General features: G+C 40.5%; 2 protein-coding genes across 2 annotated transcripts; one reads left to right on the forward strand and one right to left on the reverse strand.

Moving 5' to 3' along the window:
- Nucleotides 1–1,544: 1,544 nt before the first annotated feature.
- Nucleotides 1,545–4,552, forward strand: LOC103459887 (uncharacterized). The gene is made up of 5 exons (XM_081615862.1): nt 1,545–1,742; nt 2,520–2,622; nt 2,913–2,956; nt 3,769–3,883; nt 3,956–4,552. Exons 1-5 carry the CDS (start codon nt 1,560–1,562, stop codon nt 4,066–4,068), a joined length of 558 nt encoding a protein of 185 aa, XP_081471988.1. The 5' UTR covers nt 1,545–1,559; the 3' UTR covers nt 4,069–4,552.
- A 3,945-nt stretch (nt 4,553–8,497) lies between these two features.
- On the reverse strand, nt 8,498–10,330 carry LOC145554927 (odorant receptor 131-2-like). Its single transcript, XM_081615863.1, has one exon. The coding sequence runs from the start codon at nt 10,328–10,330 to the stop codon at nt 9,332–9,334; it is 999 nt and encodes a 332-aa protein (XP_081471989.1). The 3' UTR covers nt 8,498–9,331.
- Nucleotides 10,331–12,439: the final 2,109 nt, after the last annotated feature.

The raw sequence follows: 12,439 nt of genomic DNA on the forward strand, positions 1-12,439 counted from the left end.
GGTTTTGAGTTGATCTCGGCATTAGGTGACAAACTGAACGCCGCCAGGATGCTGAGACCAGCAGGTCCTCCTCTCATTGGCTTATCAAAACATTCGTAACTTTATTAAAGAAGAACCTAATATCATAATGGACTGAATGTTATGTTTTTAACGTAGTCCCTGCTCGGCTCGAGGAGCGCAGGCGGTTGCCACGGCAACTTAAACGACAAAGAAAGACGGAGAGTAAAAAGGTGCGAGTGGTTTAGAGTTGATCACCTGTTGGGTTGTTTTACCTTTGTTTACCTCTGCTGTGGCGCATCACAGCTGCTGAACATTCAATAAACGACAAACTTGGACTAAGTATCTCGTTCGTCTGTGAGTACACGTCATTCACAACAAACATGTAACACTTAAGTATGTTTCATTAAGTATTTAACAAACAAAAGGCTTCTACCGCGATGATTATGTGAAATTAAATTAATTTTGTAATATTTAAAAAAAATAGTTTGATGCTCTCTGGCATCTTGCTTTGAGCTCAGAGTCTGAGGCTTTTCCTCTATCAAACTAATTTTTTTTGTCTCTTATGTAGTGGAAATATTGATGTTGATGAGACTTAATGATAACCACTGTCGAAAAAGAGACGCTAACATTCACAAATGACATAAATGAAATAAAATCCAGTCCAACATCTGGTTTGAGGTGATGCCTCTGGAACCTGTTGGAGGAATAATATGTGCTTTAACTTATAGTGTTCTGTGGTTCCTCAGTATGAGAGTCAGGGTGAGGAGGTGCCATGTTAGGAAGACAAAGTGGAAGCTGCAGGATCTTCAGCACAAACGGGTCATGATACTAAGCAATCGATTATCCCTCTTTCTGGACACAAGATCAACATAACCAGTTTAAAAGCTAAAATGAATGGTTATACGCCAGACATGGAAAACTGGGATGCACCCTATGCCATGATGTTCAGAATTTAGGTCTCATGGCATCTCGTGGTGTCAACATTGCAGCCAGTGGGCTGCAGGAAATACAGCTCTATTTTGTAGCAACTAAAGAGCTATCCAGCTTTTATCGCTTCTCAAAAAAATTCATCAGCAAAGAAACTCCAAAGCACACAAAGAAGCATATATATATATATATATATATATATATATATATATATATATATATATATATATACACTGTATATTTCTTTTACAGAATAAAAGAGATAAACTGTTTAAATGCTGATGTTTGTTAAAATATTTACTAGTTTTGTTTTTGGGTTTGCAGCATGATCACAGAGCTGAAAGCTAATGCTGATTGGTGGAGATGGAAAGGTTTGGGCTAAATGACACTTCCAGCAGAGATTATGGAGATATTTATGAAAAGGCAGATTTATGGGATATTATCTGCAGGTCAGGACGAACCTGAAGGTTGTTTTCCTTTGAAGAGTCAATAGGAAGATTTCAGTCAGGAGTAAAAACTCAGATTTTACTTCGTATTTCTGTAGCAACAGAGTTTAAAAAACAGATTTATGATTCATAAGCAAACTGCAAACTGGAGTTTCTTCACAGGAGAGGAATAAAAACGGAGGAAAAATGAAAAAGCAGCTAAGAGGAAATGAAGAAAACGAAGAGTTGAAGGGGGCGAGGAGGATAAGGAGGAGGAGGAAGATGATGATGAGGAGGGTGGTCCTCGGGGCCTCACCCTGTCCTTGTGTCTCTGACCGTCTCCTCAGTTGGTCAGCATCTGATCAGGACAGCAGAGCCGTTCCTCTTCAGGTAAGCCCAGTTTTCTTCAGGCTTCATGGAGACATTAGATATAAGAGACATTTAAAACGTCAGAGACGTTGGAAACTAAAGACATTAAAGACGTTGGAGTCATGAGAGACATTGGAGACATCAGAGACATCAGCGCTGGGTGTCTCTGTCCTCTTGTGAAGACGGAGCAGCAGCAGGACGGATGGACGGTTCCTGTCCACCAATCTCAGCCAGATCACCTGGATGACATCATCAGTACCTGCTGTAGTAACTAGGAGCTAGCTAGCTGGTTAGCATGCTGGTTAGGTATCAGACTGGTTCTGGTTGTTGCCATGCCAACCCGCTGCCAGTCCAGCTCTCCCAGCAGCAGCTGACTGGGTTAACTGGAACAAGCTGCTCCTGTGTGGGACAGACGGCTATTTGTGTCTGTGTGGCGGTTGCTATGGCAACCTGTTTATTAGATGAGCGCTGGTATGGAGGCATCTGACTGCACTGTGTGTCTGCTGGTGGACAGTCATGTCCACATGTTTCTGCAGGGACAAATGTTTACTGACTGCCTGGTGAAAGGTCAGAGGTCAGACTGACTGGTTTGGAGGGAAATCCGACATCATGGCGATGCTAATGAGATTGTTACAGATGAATCTGCAGCAGACCCATCAGATTTATGTCCTGGAGCGTCTCAGGCGTCCACAGAGATGGAAATAATGTCTCAGATTGAAAATGAATCTAATCATTTACTTTAAATGATTAGATTTCATCATTTAAGATAGCAAAAACATGTTTCTGCTTTCTGCATAGATCCATCCACCATCCAACCATCCATCCGTCCAGATGAGTGATCATCCTCCTCCGTATCGTCCGTTCTTCCCAGACGATTCGTCTCCCTCCATGTTTCCTCCAGGTTCGTTTCTGTTTTTATCACAAAGCCAGAAATCATTTAGTAAAATTTAAACTTTAGTGAACTATTATTTACTTTTCATTCCTGAGATGCCACAACTTCATTACTATAATATTTCTGTCATTATTGTAATTTCTCTTTCTAAAAAATGAGAAATTAAATTTATCACATTATTTTCACATTACTGACTTTATCTGTCACCTTTATGAGACGACCTCATTTATCTCTAAAGGTTTGTTTTTGTTTTTTCTGCTTCACTTTTTGTAAAATGTATTTTTGTCGTTTTCTCTCAGCTTTTTACTCCCCGCCCACCGCCTTCCCCGGCTCCGCCTATCAGGTACCCAGAATGAACCGCGGTAGCTTTCTGTCCGACGTCATGTGATTGATTCACCTGCTGCTGATGTGACGTGATGAGTTCAGAATAAACTACAGGAATTGTATTTATTATATTAACAGCCAGATAATTACAAGCTGTTTTATCATAATTAATCCAAACATAATAAAATCAAACTATAAAGTCCAGTTTAAACATAATCCAGCTTTCTCCCAGTCATGAAGCCAAAAAGTTTTAATATCTGAGGAGATCAGCTGATCTTACTTTACAGAAATACTCATACGTTTTAATTTAACGTTTATTATCCAAGTAAAAACTCATTCAGATTAAAAAAGTAATTTACTACAAACGGCAGAACAAGATGAAAACAGAGTAACTGGCCAGCAGGGGGCGCCATTCAGGCCAGGCCGAGTTGGGTGGTTCTTTAGTAATCCAGAGGAAATTTTGAAACAATGTGTTGCTCTCGCATATGAACATCCATAAAAACTAGATTAAAAACATTAGAAACAAAATAAAAAATATAAAAACTACAACAAAGACAATAGACGGAAACAAACCATGAGCTGTTGTTCAAATTATGACCAGCAGATGGAGCCAAAAACTTCTAGTGTGTGTTCAGCATCTTTTCTTCCTGTAAAGCGCTTTGAGACGTTTATCCATAAGTCGTTTAATAAATAAAAGTTACTGACTGGTTTAGTTTTGATCCGGTTCTGGACCAGAACAGAACTGAAGCAGATTATTGAGTTAAATTAGGAGATTAAAGTTTCACATCTGAATTTCCAACAACACCCCACCCCCCACCTCCTCTGCCGCAGACTTTCCCTCAGACCATTCTCCAACCAGGACCCGCTGCACAGCAGGAGGCCTCTGTGATGTCACCTGGTTACTACGGCAACAAACACCAGGCCTCCCATCCAGCGAAGCCAACAGGTAACCTCCTCACCTGCAGACTGTAGTCTGATTGGCCACAGACTAACGGTAGACTGATGATGTCATCGACAGTTCTGCTGATGGATCCTCGGACCAATCAGCAGCCGGGCGGTGTCGGGTCGTACCTGGCCGCATGTTGTGCTGCACTGTGCTGCTGCTGCCTGTGGGACCTGCTGCACCGCTGACCATCATCACCTTCATCATCATCCTCAGCAGTGACCATGTGACCGTCTGGTCTGCTGACACCAGGAATATCCGACATGTTTGGGTTTAAATCGACGTTATTCTCTATGAAGGTTCAGAGGAAAATCCCGCTGTCTGATTGGACGGCGAGTAGAAACAAACATGGAGGATGATAACATCATGTGAAAACATTTTCTAACCACTCTGCTGGTGTCTCTTTAATTATTGATCTTATTGAATATCAGATTGGTCACAGCTGATCTATAAAGTGATTGATAGGTAACTTTGTATTGTAACATTTTGACAGTTTTTCTCTGTTTCCTTTTTTTTCTAAAGAAAACATGTTTTCTCTTATGCAGCTGCAGTTTTGTTTATTCAATTCCAGTTTATTGTACCAAACATCTCAGCAACACGGCAGGTCAAAGTGTTTTACATGATAAAAACATGAGATAATAAACTTTTTGATTAAGAATATAGAATGAACAAGCAGCCAGTACAGCATTTTATCAATGCCATCATAAAACCATCAATCATTTCTTTCATCTTCATTATTGCTGTAATCAGGGATCTGCAGCTCCAGTCCTCTGCACCGTCCTGCAACTTTCAAACACGCCTGAATCAGATGAGCAGTTGCTGAGCAGAAAACCTTGCTGACTAGGAGGAACCTGACCTCTCACTCAAGTTTAGTTCAGCTTAGATTAGTTTAAAGGTTTCTATCCAAGGCGTTCCCAGCAGAGGAACATCGTCCTGGTCTTCTTCTGGGTCTCCTCCCAGTGGGATCTGAACGCCTCACCATCCGAACCACCTGGCTCCTCTCAGGGTGGAGAAGCAGCAGCTCTGCAGGATGACCGCCACCTTATTGCGGTGGAACGGACCGAGTGTCCAATGAGCCGGGGTTAGGGTCAACTGTTGACCCTAACCCAAATCACTCTAGAAAATCACATGTCCAGTAAGCAGTTATGATTATACAGACAAGCTGAATGAAACTTGCATCACCCCGAAAACAAAGAAGTCTTGGAAAAGTTTAAAAACATCAGTGATTAAATAGAGATACTTTGATTTTGTGAATTATTTCTGCAACAACCTTCAGATGAGTTGATGGCGTCCATTTTCTCTGAATTCTGCAGAATTTCTTCTTTAATGCAACCATTATCATAAAAAACAAGGAGTTAAGAAATAGAGTTTAAATTAAGAACAAAATGTATACAATTCCCCAAATTGATTATTAAATGTTTAACAGAAAAATATAAACTTTTGTTTGTTAATCTTCTACTTTAATATCAATTAGTCTGAAAATAACTAATGGTTAACTCAAATTATGATTAGTGTCATGTTTGGAGATAGATGAGTTGGTATTTTTGAATTAAAATGATAAATAACAAAACAAATCTGCCAGGAGGAAACCAAGAGCAGGAACTAAAAGAAACATGGAGAAAATCAGGGTTTAATGTGATGATCCAGCGGAGAGAGTGAAAGACAGGAAGTGAAAGACTGAATCCTGGAACAACAGAGCGTCTGATTGGCTCATACGTCCATGTTAATTATGGAGGATTTCCCCTTAGGAAAGTGACTGAACAGTTTAAATACATTGGCATATGTGTCACTAGGACATTTCAAAAATCTATTTAAAGCTAATTTTCTTCCTTTACTGATTAATCAAAACAGCTCTTATCTTAATGGTCCTTATTGTTATTGTCTCCTGCAGGCAGAATTGACTCTGTGAAAAGGATGCTGCTCCCCAAATATGTGAATGTTTTCCAGTACTTCCCTGTTATGATTCCTAACATTCTTTAGATCTCTGGACTCATTAATTCTTTCTTTTACTAGGAAAGATAAACACCCCAGATTAAGAAAAGGCCTGGGCAGTCAGGTGCTAACTTTGAAAACTACTGCTGGGCAGCTAACATCCGAGTTCTGCTTTACTGGCAGCATTTCCATTTGAAGTTTTGTTCTGTGAACTAAACTGGTGCACATTTACCCAAATATGGATCCAACACATGACAGGTGTAGGAGTGCACTTGCAACAGTAATCAATATGTTCTGGATTTAAACAACTTCTCTAGCTAGTTTCTGGAAATCAGTCTTCCATACAATATCTGAAGTTTTGCACTGTGAGATCAAGCCAAACCCCTTCTCGGCCATCTTTGGAACTCAGAACTGGCTTTACCATAATTCAACTAAAGAATGTTTTCATTTTCATCATTAATTGCCAGGAGGGCTGCCTTATTCAGGTGGAAAGACCCGACTCCCAGTTCACTGGCTAAGGGATGTTATGCTCTAAATGGATTTAGAAAAAATAATACCTTACCCCCCACCACCACTTCAATCCCACTCCCTGTTTTCTTTGCACATATATTTTAATTTTCCTTTTCTCTGCGGATAATATATTTGGCAGTGTTTATTTGCAGTATCCTTTTACTTTCCACTGTGCAAATGTTATTTATGCTTATTATGTTATTTATTTACTTTTATCCCACCGACGTTCAGCTTTTCAGCACACTTTTTCCCCTTTTCTAATTGACTCAGAGTTTCTCTGAGGAGGATTACGTTTTCCAGAGATCACTTTTGTTGTAATGGGAGCTATGGTTTTTTCCAATTCTAAAAATAAAACTGTCCATTAAATCACTGAGAGAAGTACAGGAGTTTGTAGCAGATGAAGGAAGGGCCTGAATAAATTGGTCAACAGTAGTTTATATGATGCTTCTTTTTGAAGGTACTACTGTACCTTCAAACAGTAGTACCCTGCTTAAACTGTCAAAAAATACAAATGATCTGGAAATGCAACATCAAGCAATACAATTTTAGATATAATCAAAACTTTAGAAATAATATGGTCCACAGTGTGGGATTATGCACAGATTATATGTGGGTTCTGACACATCACGTATTAAACTCGAGGCCTGGGGGCCAAATCCAGCCTGCCACAGCTTTTATGTGGCCCTTTAGACCAGAGGAACATAAATAGAACAGTCAAGATAACGGTGTGCTTAAATATTATTTTATCGATCAAATCAAGGCAGTTTTTATCTACTTACTGTCAGATTACATTAATTAGTCCCTCCAGTTTTTGAGGAATTTTTGTGTAAATTCACACAAAATCAACAAATTCCCACACATTTTTATTATAATGCTAATTATTGTAATTTTTTTTGGCAAAAATTATGAAAAACATCGAGTTTAAGTGATGCTAACTTTCTTACTTGTACTAAACAGTTGCCTCAGCCTTTACTGATGTCAAATTATAGTTCATGATCTATAAGGTGAGCAATAAAATGTTGAACTTCGTCATACATATGTTTAATTATTGCAAATGTTTCTAAATTAGTACCACAAACATTTGATTTTTATTCCAAATAATAAAAAAATCCAATGGGAAAACCCTGGAGGAACTGATTAAGAGAATTCATGATCTTGATTCAATGAAAATGAGTTTGACAGCCCTGTGATACATGTTGGATCAGTCAGCTAAAATCTGACAAAGCTCTTTCCACCTCAATCCAATGACTTATCAATCAATAAAGGTGGAAGGGTTTTGGGAACGGATCCGGGTCTTATTCTGACCGCTCCGTGGCTTAGGCGGTTCCTCTCAGCAAAATTATTGAGTCTTTGAACATTTTCTCTTGTCATTTTGTTGTTTTAACAATTATTTCATACTAAAATACCTTCTTCTCACATTTCTCCAGTTTGTTGATATAGAAGATAAGAACAAAACAAATAAAGTCTTTCCTGTTCTCATAGTAGCGTCTCATATTCATTGAACGCTGAAGATTGTCAGGGGGTGTTGGTGGGGTTGTTCGCCCCAGGCACCAAACAAGCTGGGACCGCCTCTGGGCAGGTTTCCTTATCCTTATTGTAAAGCTAATTATGAGAATAATACGACCAAACATTGAAGAGTTTGAAGGGATTTTAAGAAACCCATAAAACATATGAAAATGTTGAACCATAGTCGAAGGATATGACAACATTTAAAAAAATTTAATGGTGTTTCTGACAGTAAGTGGAAATGAAAGAAGAGCTTTTTGTACAACTTGGTCATTTTTCATTTATTTCAGTGGAGTCAACAAATGCATAAGAAGCTGAATATTTCATAAAGTTGTGAATACCAAAAATCATCACCACTGAGAGCAGAAACAACAAAAACATGTAGAAGACGAACAGATGGAATAGCAGAGAAAATGTAGAAGTAGTAACAAAATGAAAAAATGGGGAATAACAATAATAATGAATCAGGAACTCGGTAGTGTGAATGCTCTACAGAATATGCCCAATGACTAATGTAGACAAAGCAACGTCTCTGTGGTTTTCAGAGCTGAGCAGTGAAATGTGATGAGGAGCAGAACGATGAAGATGAAAACCAGAGAAAATGACTGATGCTCTTTATGCAGAGTTATCAAGTCATTAAAACTAGATTTTATTCATGAAACGAGTTAAAATCCACTTGAAGAATTTTATTCACCAAACTCAAGATCAGCTTACTAATCTCCATCTGCCATCTGACCTTTGAGCAAAGCAGCATATAAACTGGTTTATTTGAGAAAAACACAAAACAGTTACAGTAGCTTCATAAAAAGACGTAACAGAGAGTTGGAATATAAATAAAATGAATCAATATCCCAATTATTATGAATCAAAAACAGATTAAAACATAATGAGATTTTAGCCGTTAGAGGAATTCAGTGATTGCAGAACTCTGCTGTGATTCCAGTTGTATCAACAGAGAGGAATCACTCTACAGCTGGAAATGATAAAGTTTGATTTAAACATCCTGAACCTGATGATGACGATGATGATGGAAACCTGTTTTCCTTCCTATTAAACACCAACGTCATAACAATCCAGATATTTCATATTCAACATTAAGGCAGGCAGGTTCAGGAAAACACAGCAGGATTAATGTTCAGCATGGTCAGATTAATGTTTAAAATGTTTTTAATCAAAGTTCATGTTGTTTTAAAAGCTGCAGGTTTCAACAAATCACTCAAAGTTCTTCATGAAAAATCAACTTCAGCATTTAATTATTTGACACACATGTTTATGGTATCCTGAAGTCATTCTGAAAATACAAACACCATCAGAATTATTATTATTATTATTATTATTATTATTATTATTATTATTATTATTATTATTATTATTATTATTATTATTATTATTCCTTCAGTCATTTCCAATGAATGAGTTCAGTGAAAACAGAACCAAACATTCTGTTGCTGAACATTTTCCCTGACTTCCTCTCATTATTGTCTTTATTTTCCAGTGAACGTCTCAGCTGAGCTGGACTCTGGTTCTGTTCTTGGTTCTGGTTCTGGTTCTGGTGTGGAGCGCGGAGCCTCTGCACTGGCAGATGAGGTTCATGATGAGGATGGGCCGGATGTTCTGGTCTCTGAGGCCGTAGATGAGCGAGCTGAGGCACTTGGGCAGGATGATGACGGCCATGTAGAGGCTGATCTGCAGGCGGACGGCCGGGACGCGCTCCAGGTTGCTGGTGATGACGATCAGCAGCGAGTTGTAGACGGTGGAGGACATGCTGAGGCCCAGCTGCACCAGGTGCAGCAGCAGCGTGCGCCGCGCCCGCAAGGCCGACGCTTTGTCCGTGGACGCAGAGCGCGCCGCCACGATGATGCCGGCGTAGGCGAAGGAGACGGTGGCCGCCCCCAGCAGGAACAGGAAGTAGGTGAAGGCTCTGTCGTAGTGGTCAGACACGGGGTCGATGAAGGCGCTTTCCTTCCCGCAGTAGTACACCATCTGCATTACCCCCAGGTCAGCTACCGAGAAGCGGGACAGCATCAAGCTGAGCTGGACGATGGCGTGGGAGGAGCTGACGCCCCAGATGACAACGATGGCGGCGCCAGTGTTCCTCAGGGTGACGATGGCGCTGTGCCTGAGGGGGTAGCACACCGCCACGTACCGCTCCAGGCACATGCTGACCAGCGTGACCATGGACACGCAGTGGACCAGGCTGCTGAAGGCGGTGAGTGCGGCGCACACCGGGTACAGCAGCGTGAGGCTGACCGCGGACATCAGGAACATGGACTGGCTCTGGAACAGCTGCACGGTGTCCACCAGCAGCAGGTTGAACAGCAGCACGAAGCGGGACGCCTCTCTGAACAGCGGCCGGCTGCGCAGCGTGTACAGCATGGTGATGTTGATGAAGAGGAACACGCAGCATGGCAGCGTGGTGACGATGGTGAACAGCACCAGGCCCAGGACCCCCTGGTGAGGCCCCGTCACCGTCACGTTCAGCGCACTCCTCCTGCTCAGCATCACAGCATCATGACAGGCCCAGCAGGGTCACAGAGGTCACAGAGGTCACAGCCACCACAACCCCGCATCGGCCAGACTGGCCAGACTGGCAGATCCACATCCTGTCATCAGCTTTTATCTCTTCCTCTCTCTGCTGCAACCAGCTGAGGGCTGTAAACATCACATGACCACTGAGCAGCAGAACGTCATCAACACTTCATTACTGATTCAGTACTGTGTTCTGTTGACAAACAAAAGTTTACATGCAAAGTTTCACTGTAACAGGAACTGTTTTCATGATGAATAAAAACAAAAGACCACAGCTGTCCTCTTCCTCACGATGGTCCCTGAGGTTTTCATTGGTTTGTCCTCTAAAGGTTGATGGTTCTCTTCCAGATCTCTGAGGATCTTTTCTGTTTTTTCCACCCAGTTGGTTGGTCATCGTGTTTATTGGTCTGGAACTGGAAACTCAGCAGGATGTCAGACTCTTCAGTCCCAGAGTTAATGAATCTGATCAGATGTTAGACTGTTCCCACCTCCATGTTATGGTGCTTCATGTTGGCTTTACCAACCAGCTCCAAACAGCTGCTACCTGTTGGCCAGTTTCAGTCTTTGCACATCCTCCATCTTGCTCCTGTTCCGCTGTGGTGGACCCTGACCTCCACTGGTCTGAGATTCTGTTCCTGATCTCGTCTTCTGTGCCAGCCTTCAGTCCATTGGTAGGACTCGTCAGCACCATCCACTTCCTGAATCTGTCTTCCCATGACGGCTCCTGCTGGTCTTTCTTGTGGACTCTGGTTTTCTCATCTCCAGAGCTTTTTCTGCTCCTGAGTCTTTGATACTTTATCCTGGAGGAGGATCTTTGGAGATCCTTGTTGGTACTGACTGAACTAGTATGCTTCTCCACCTCCTCTCTCAGATTACAGCTCATCAAGGTTTTAATGTTCAGGGAGAGTTTCTTATGAACTCATCACCAGGCAGTTGGACATCATCAGTGAACATTGGTGGTGAACTCATGCAGATGCAGACCTTAGGGATTGATTCAATGTAAAATGTGAATGCAAATCCACATTCAAATAATGGTTGAATAAACATTGAGATGATGTCAGTTATGGTTGAAACCCTAACGTGGATTCAACATACAAGTCATCGACCACTTTCCATTCCGTTTCAATGCCAGGCTACAACGTAGATTCAATGTCTCTGCCTGACATTTTTACAGTGATCTTTCACCCATATTGTGCTATCTGGGTTGTGTATTGTTATCTATTTAATCAGGGAGAAAACTATCAAAAAATACCCAAAATGATCTGCAACATAAAGCACTACAATTTTAGATATAATCGAAACTTTAGAAATAATATGGTCCACAGTGTGTCCATGATTATGTGTAGGTTCCAACACATCACATGTGTTAAACTCGAGGCCTGGGGTACCAAATCCAGCCTGCCATAGTTTTTAGACTAGAGGAACACATAAATATAGCCGTCAAAATAAATATTCTTAAATAATATTTTATTGTTCAAATAAAAGCAGTTTTTATATAGTTACTGTCAGATTACATCAGTTAGTCCCTCCAGTTTTTCAGGATCTTTTGTATAAATTCACACCAAATCAACAAATTCCAACACTTTTTTATGCTGATGCTAATTATTGAACATTTTTTGGCAAAAATTATGAAAAACATTGAGTTTAAGTGATGCTAACTTTCTTACTTTTACTAAACAGTTGCCTCAGCCTTAATTGACGTCAAATTATAGTTGATGCTCTATAAGGTGAGCAATAAAATGTTGCACTTTGTCATACATATCTGCAATTATCGCAAATATTTCTAAATTAGTACCACAAACATTTGATTTTTATTGCAAATAATTACAAATAAAATGGGAAACCCTGGAGGAACTGATTAATGTGAAAAGATGACGAATGTAATGTAATTTTAACAATTTATTAATATTTTAAAAGTTGGTTCACTGGTTTTATCTGTACATTCTGGCACCACTGGCCCTTTAAGAGCATTCATGATCTTGATTGAATGAAAATGAGTTTGACAGCCCTGTGATACAAGTTGGATCAGTCCATAGTTAACTAAATTCTGACATAGTTCTTTCCGCCTCGAGCCAGTGGATT

The sequence above is a fragment of the Poecilia reticulata genome, chromosome 14, assembly GCF_904066995.2.
Source record: "Poecilia reticulata chromosome 14, P_reticulata-male-v2, whole genome shotgun sequence".
Taxonomy (NCBI): Eukaryota; Metazoa; Chordata; class Actinopteri; order Cyprinodontiformes; family Poeciliidae; genus Poecilia; species Poecilia reticulata.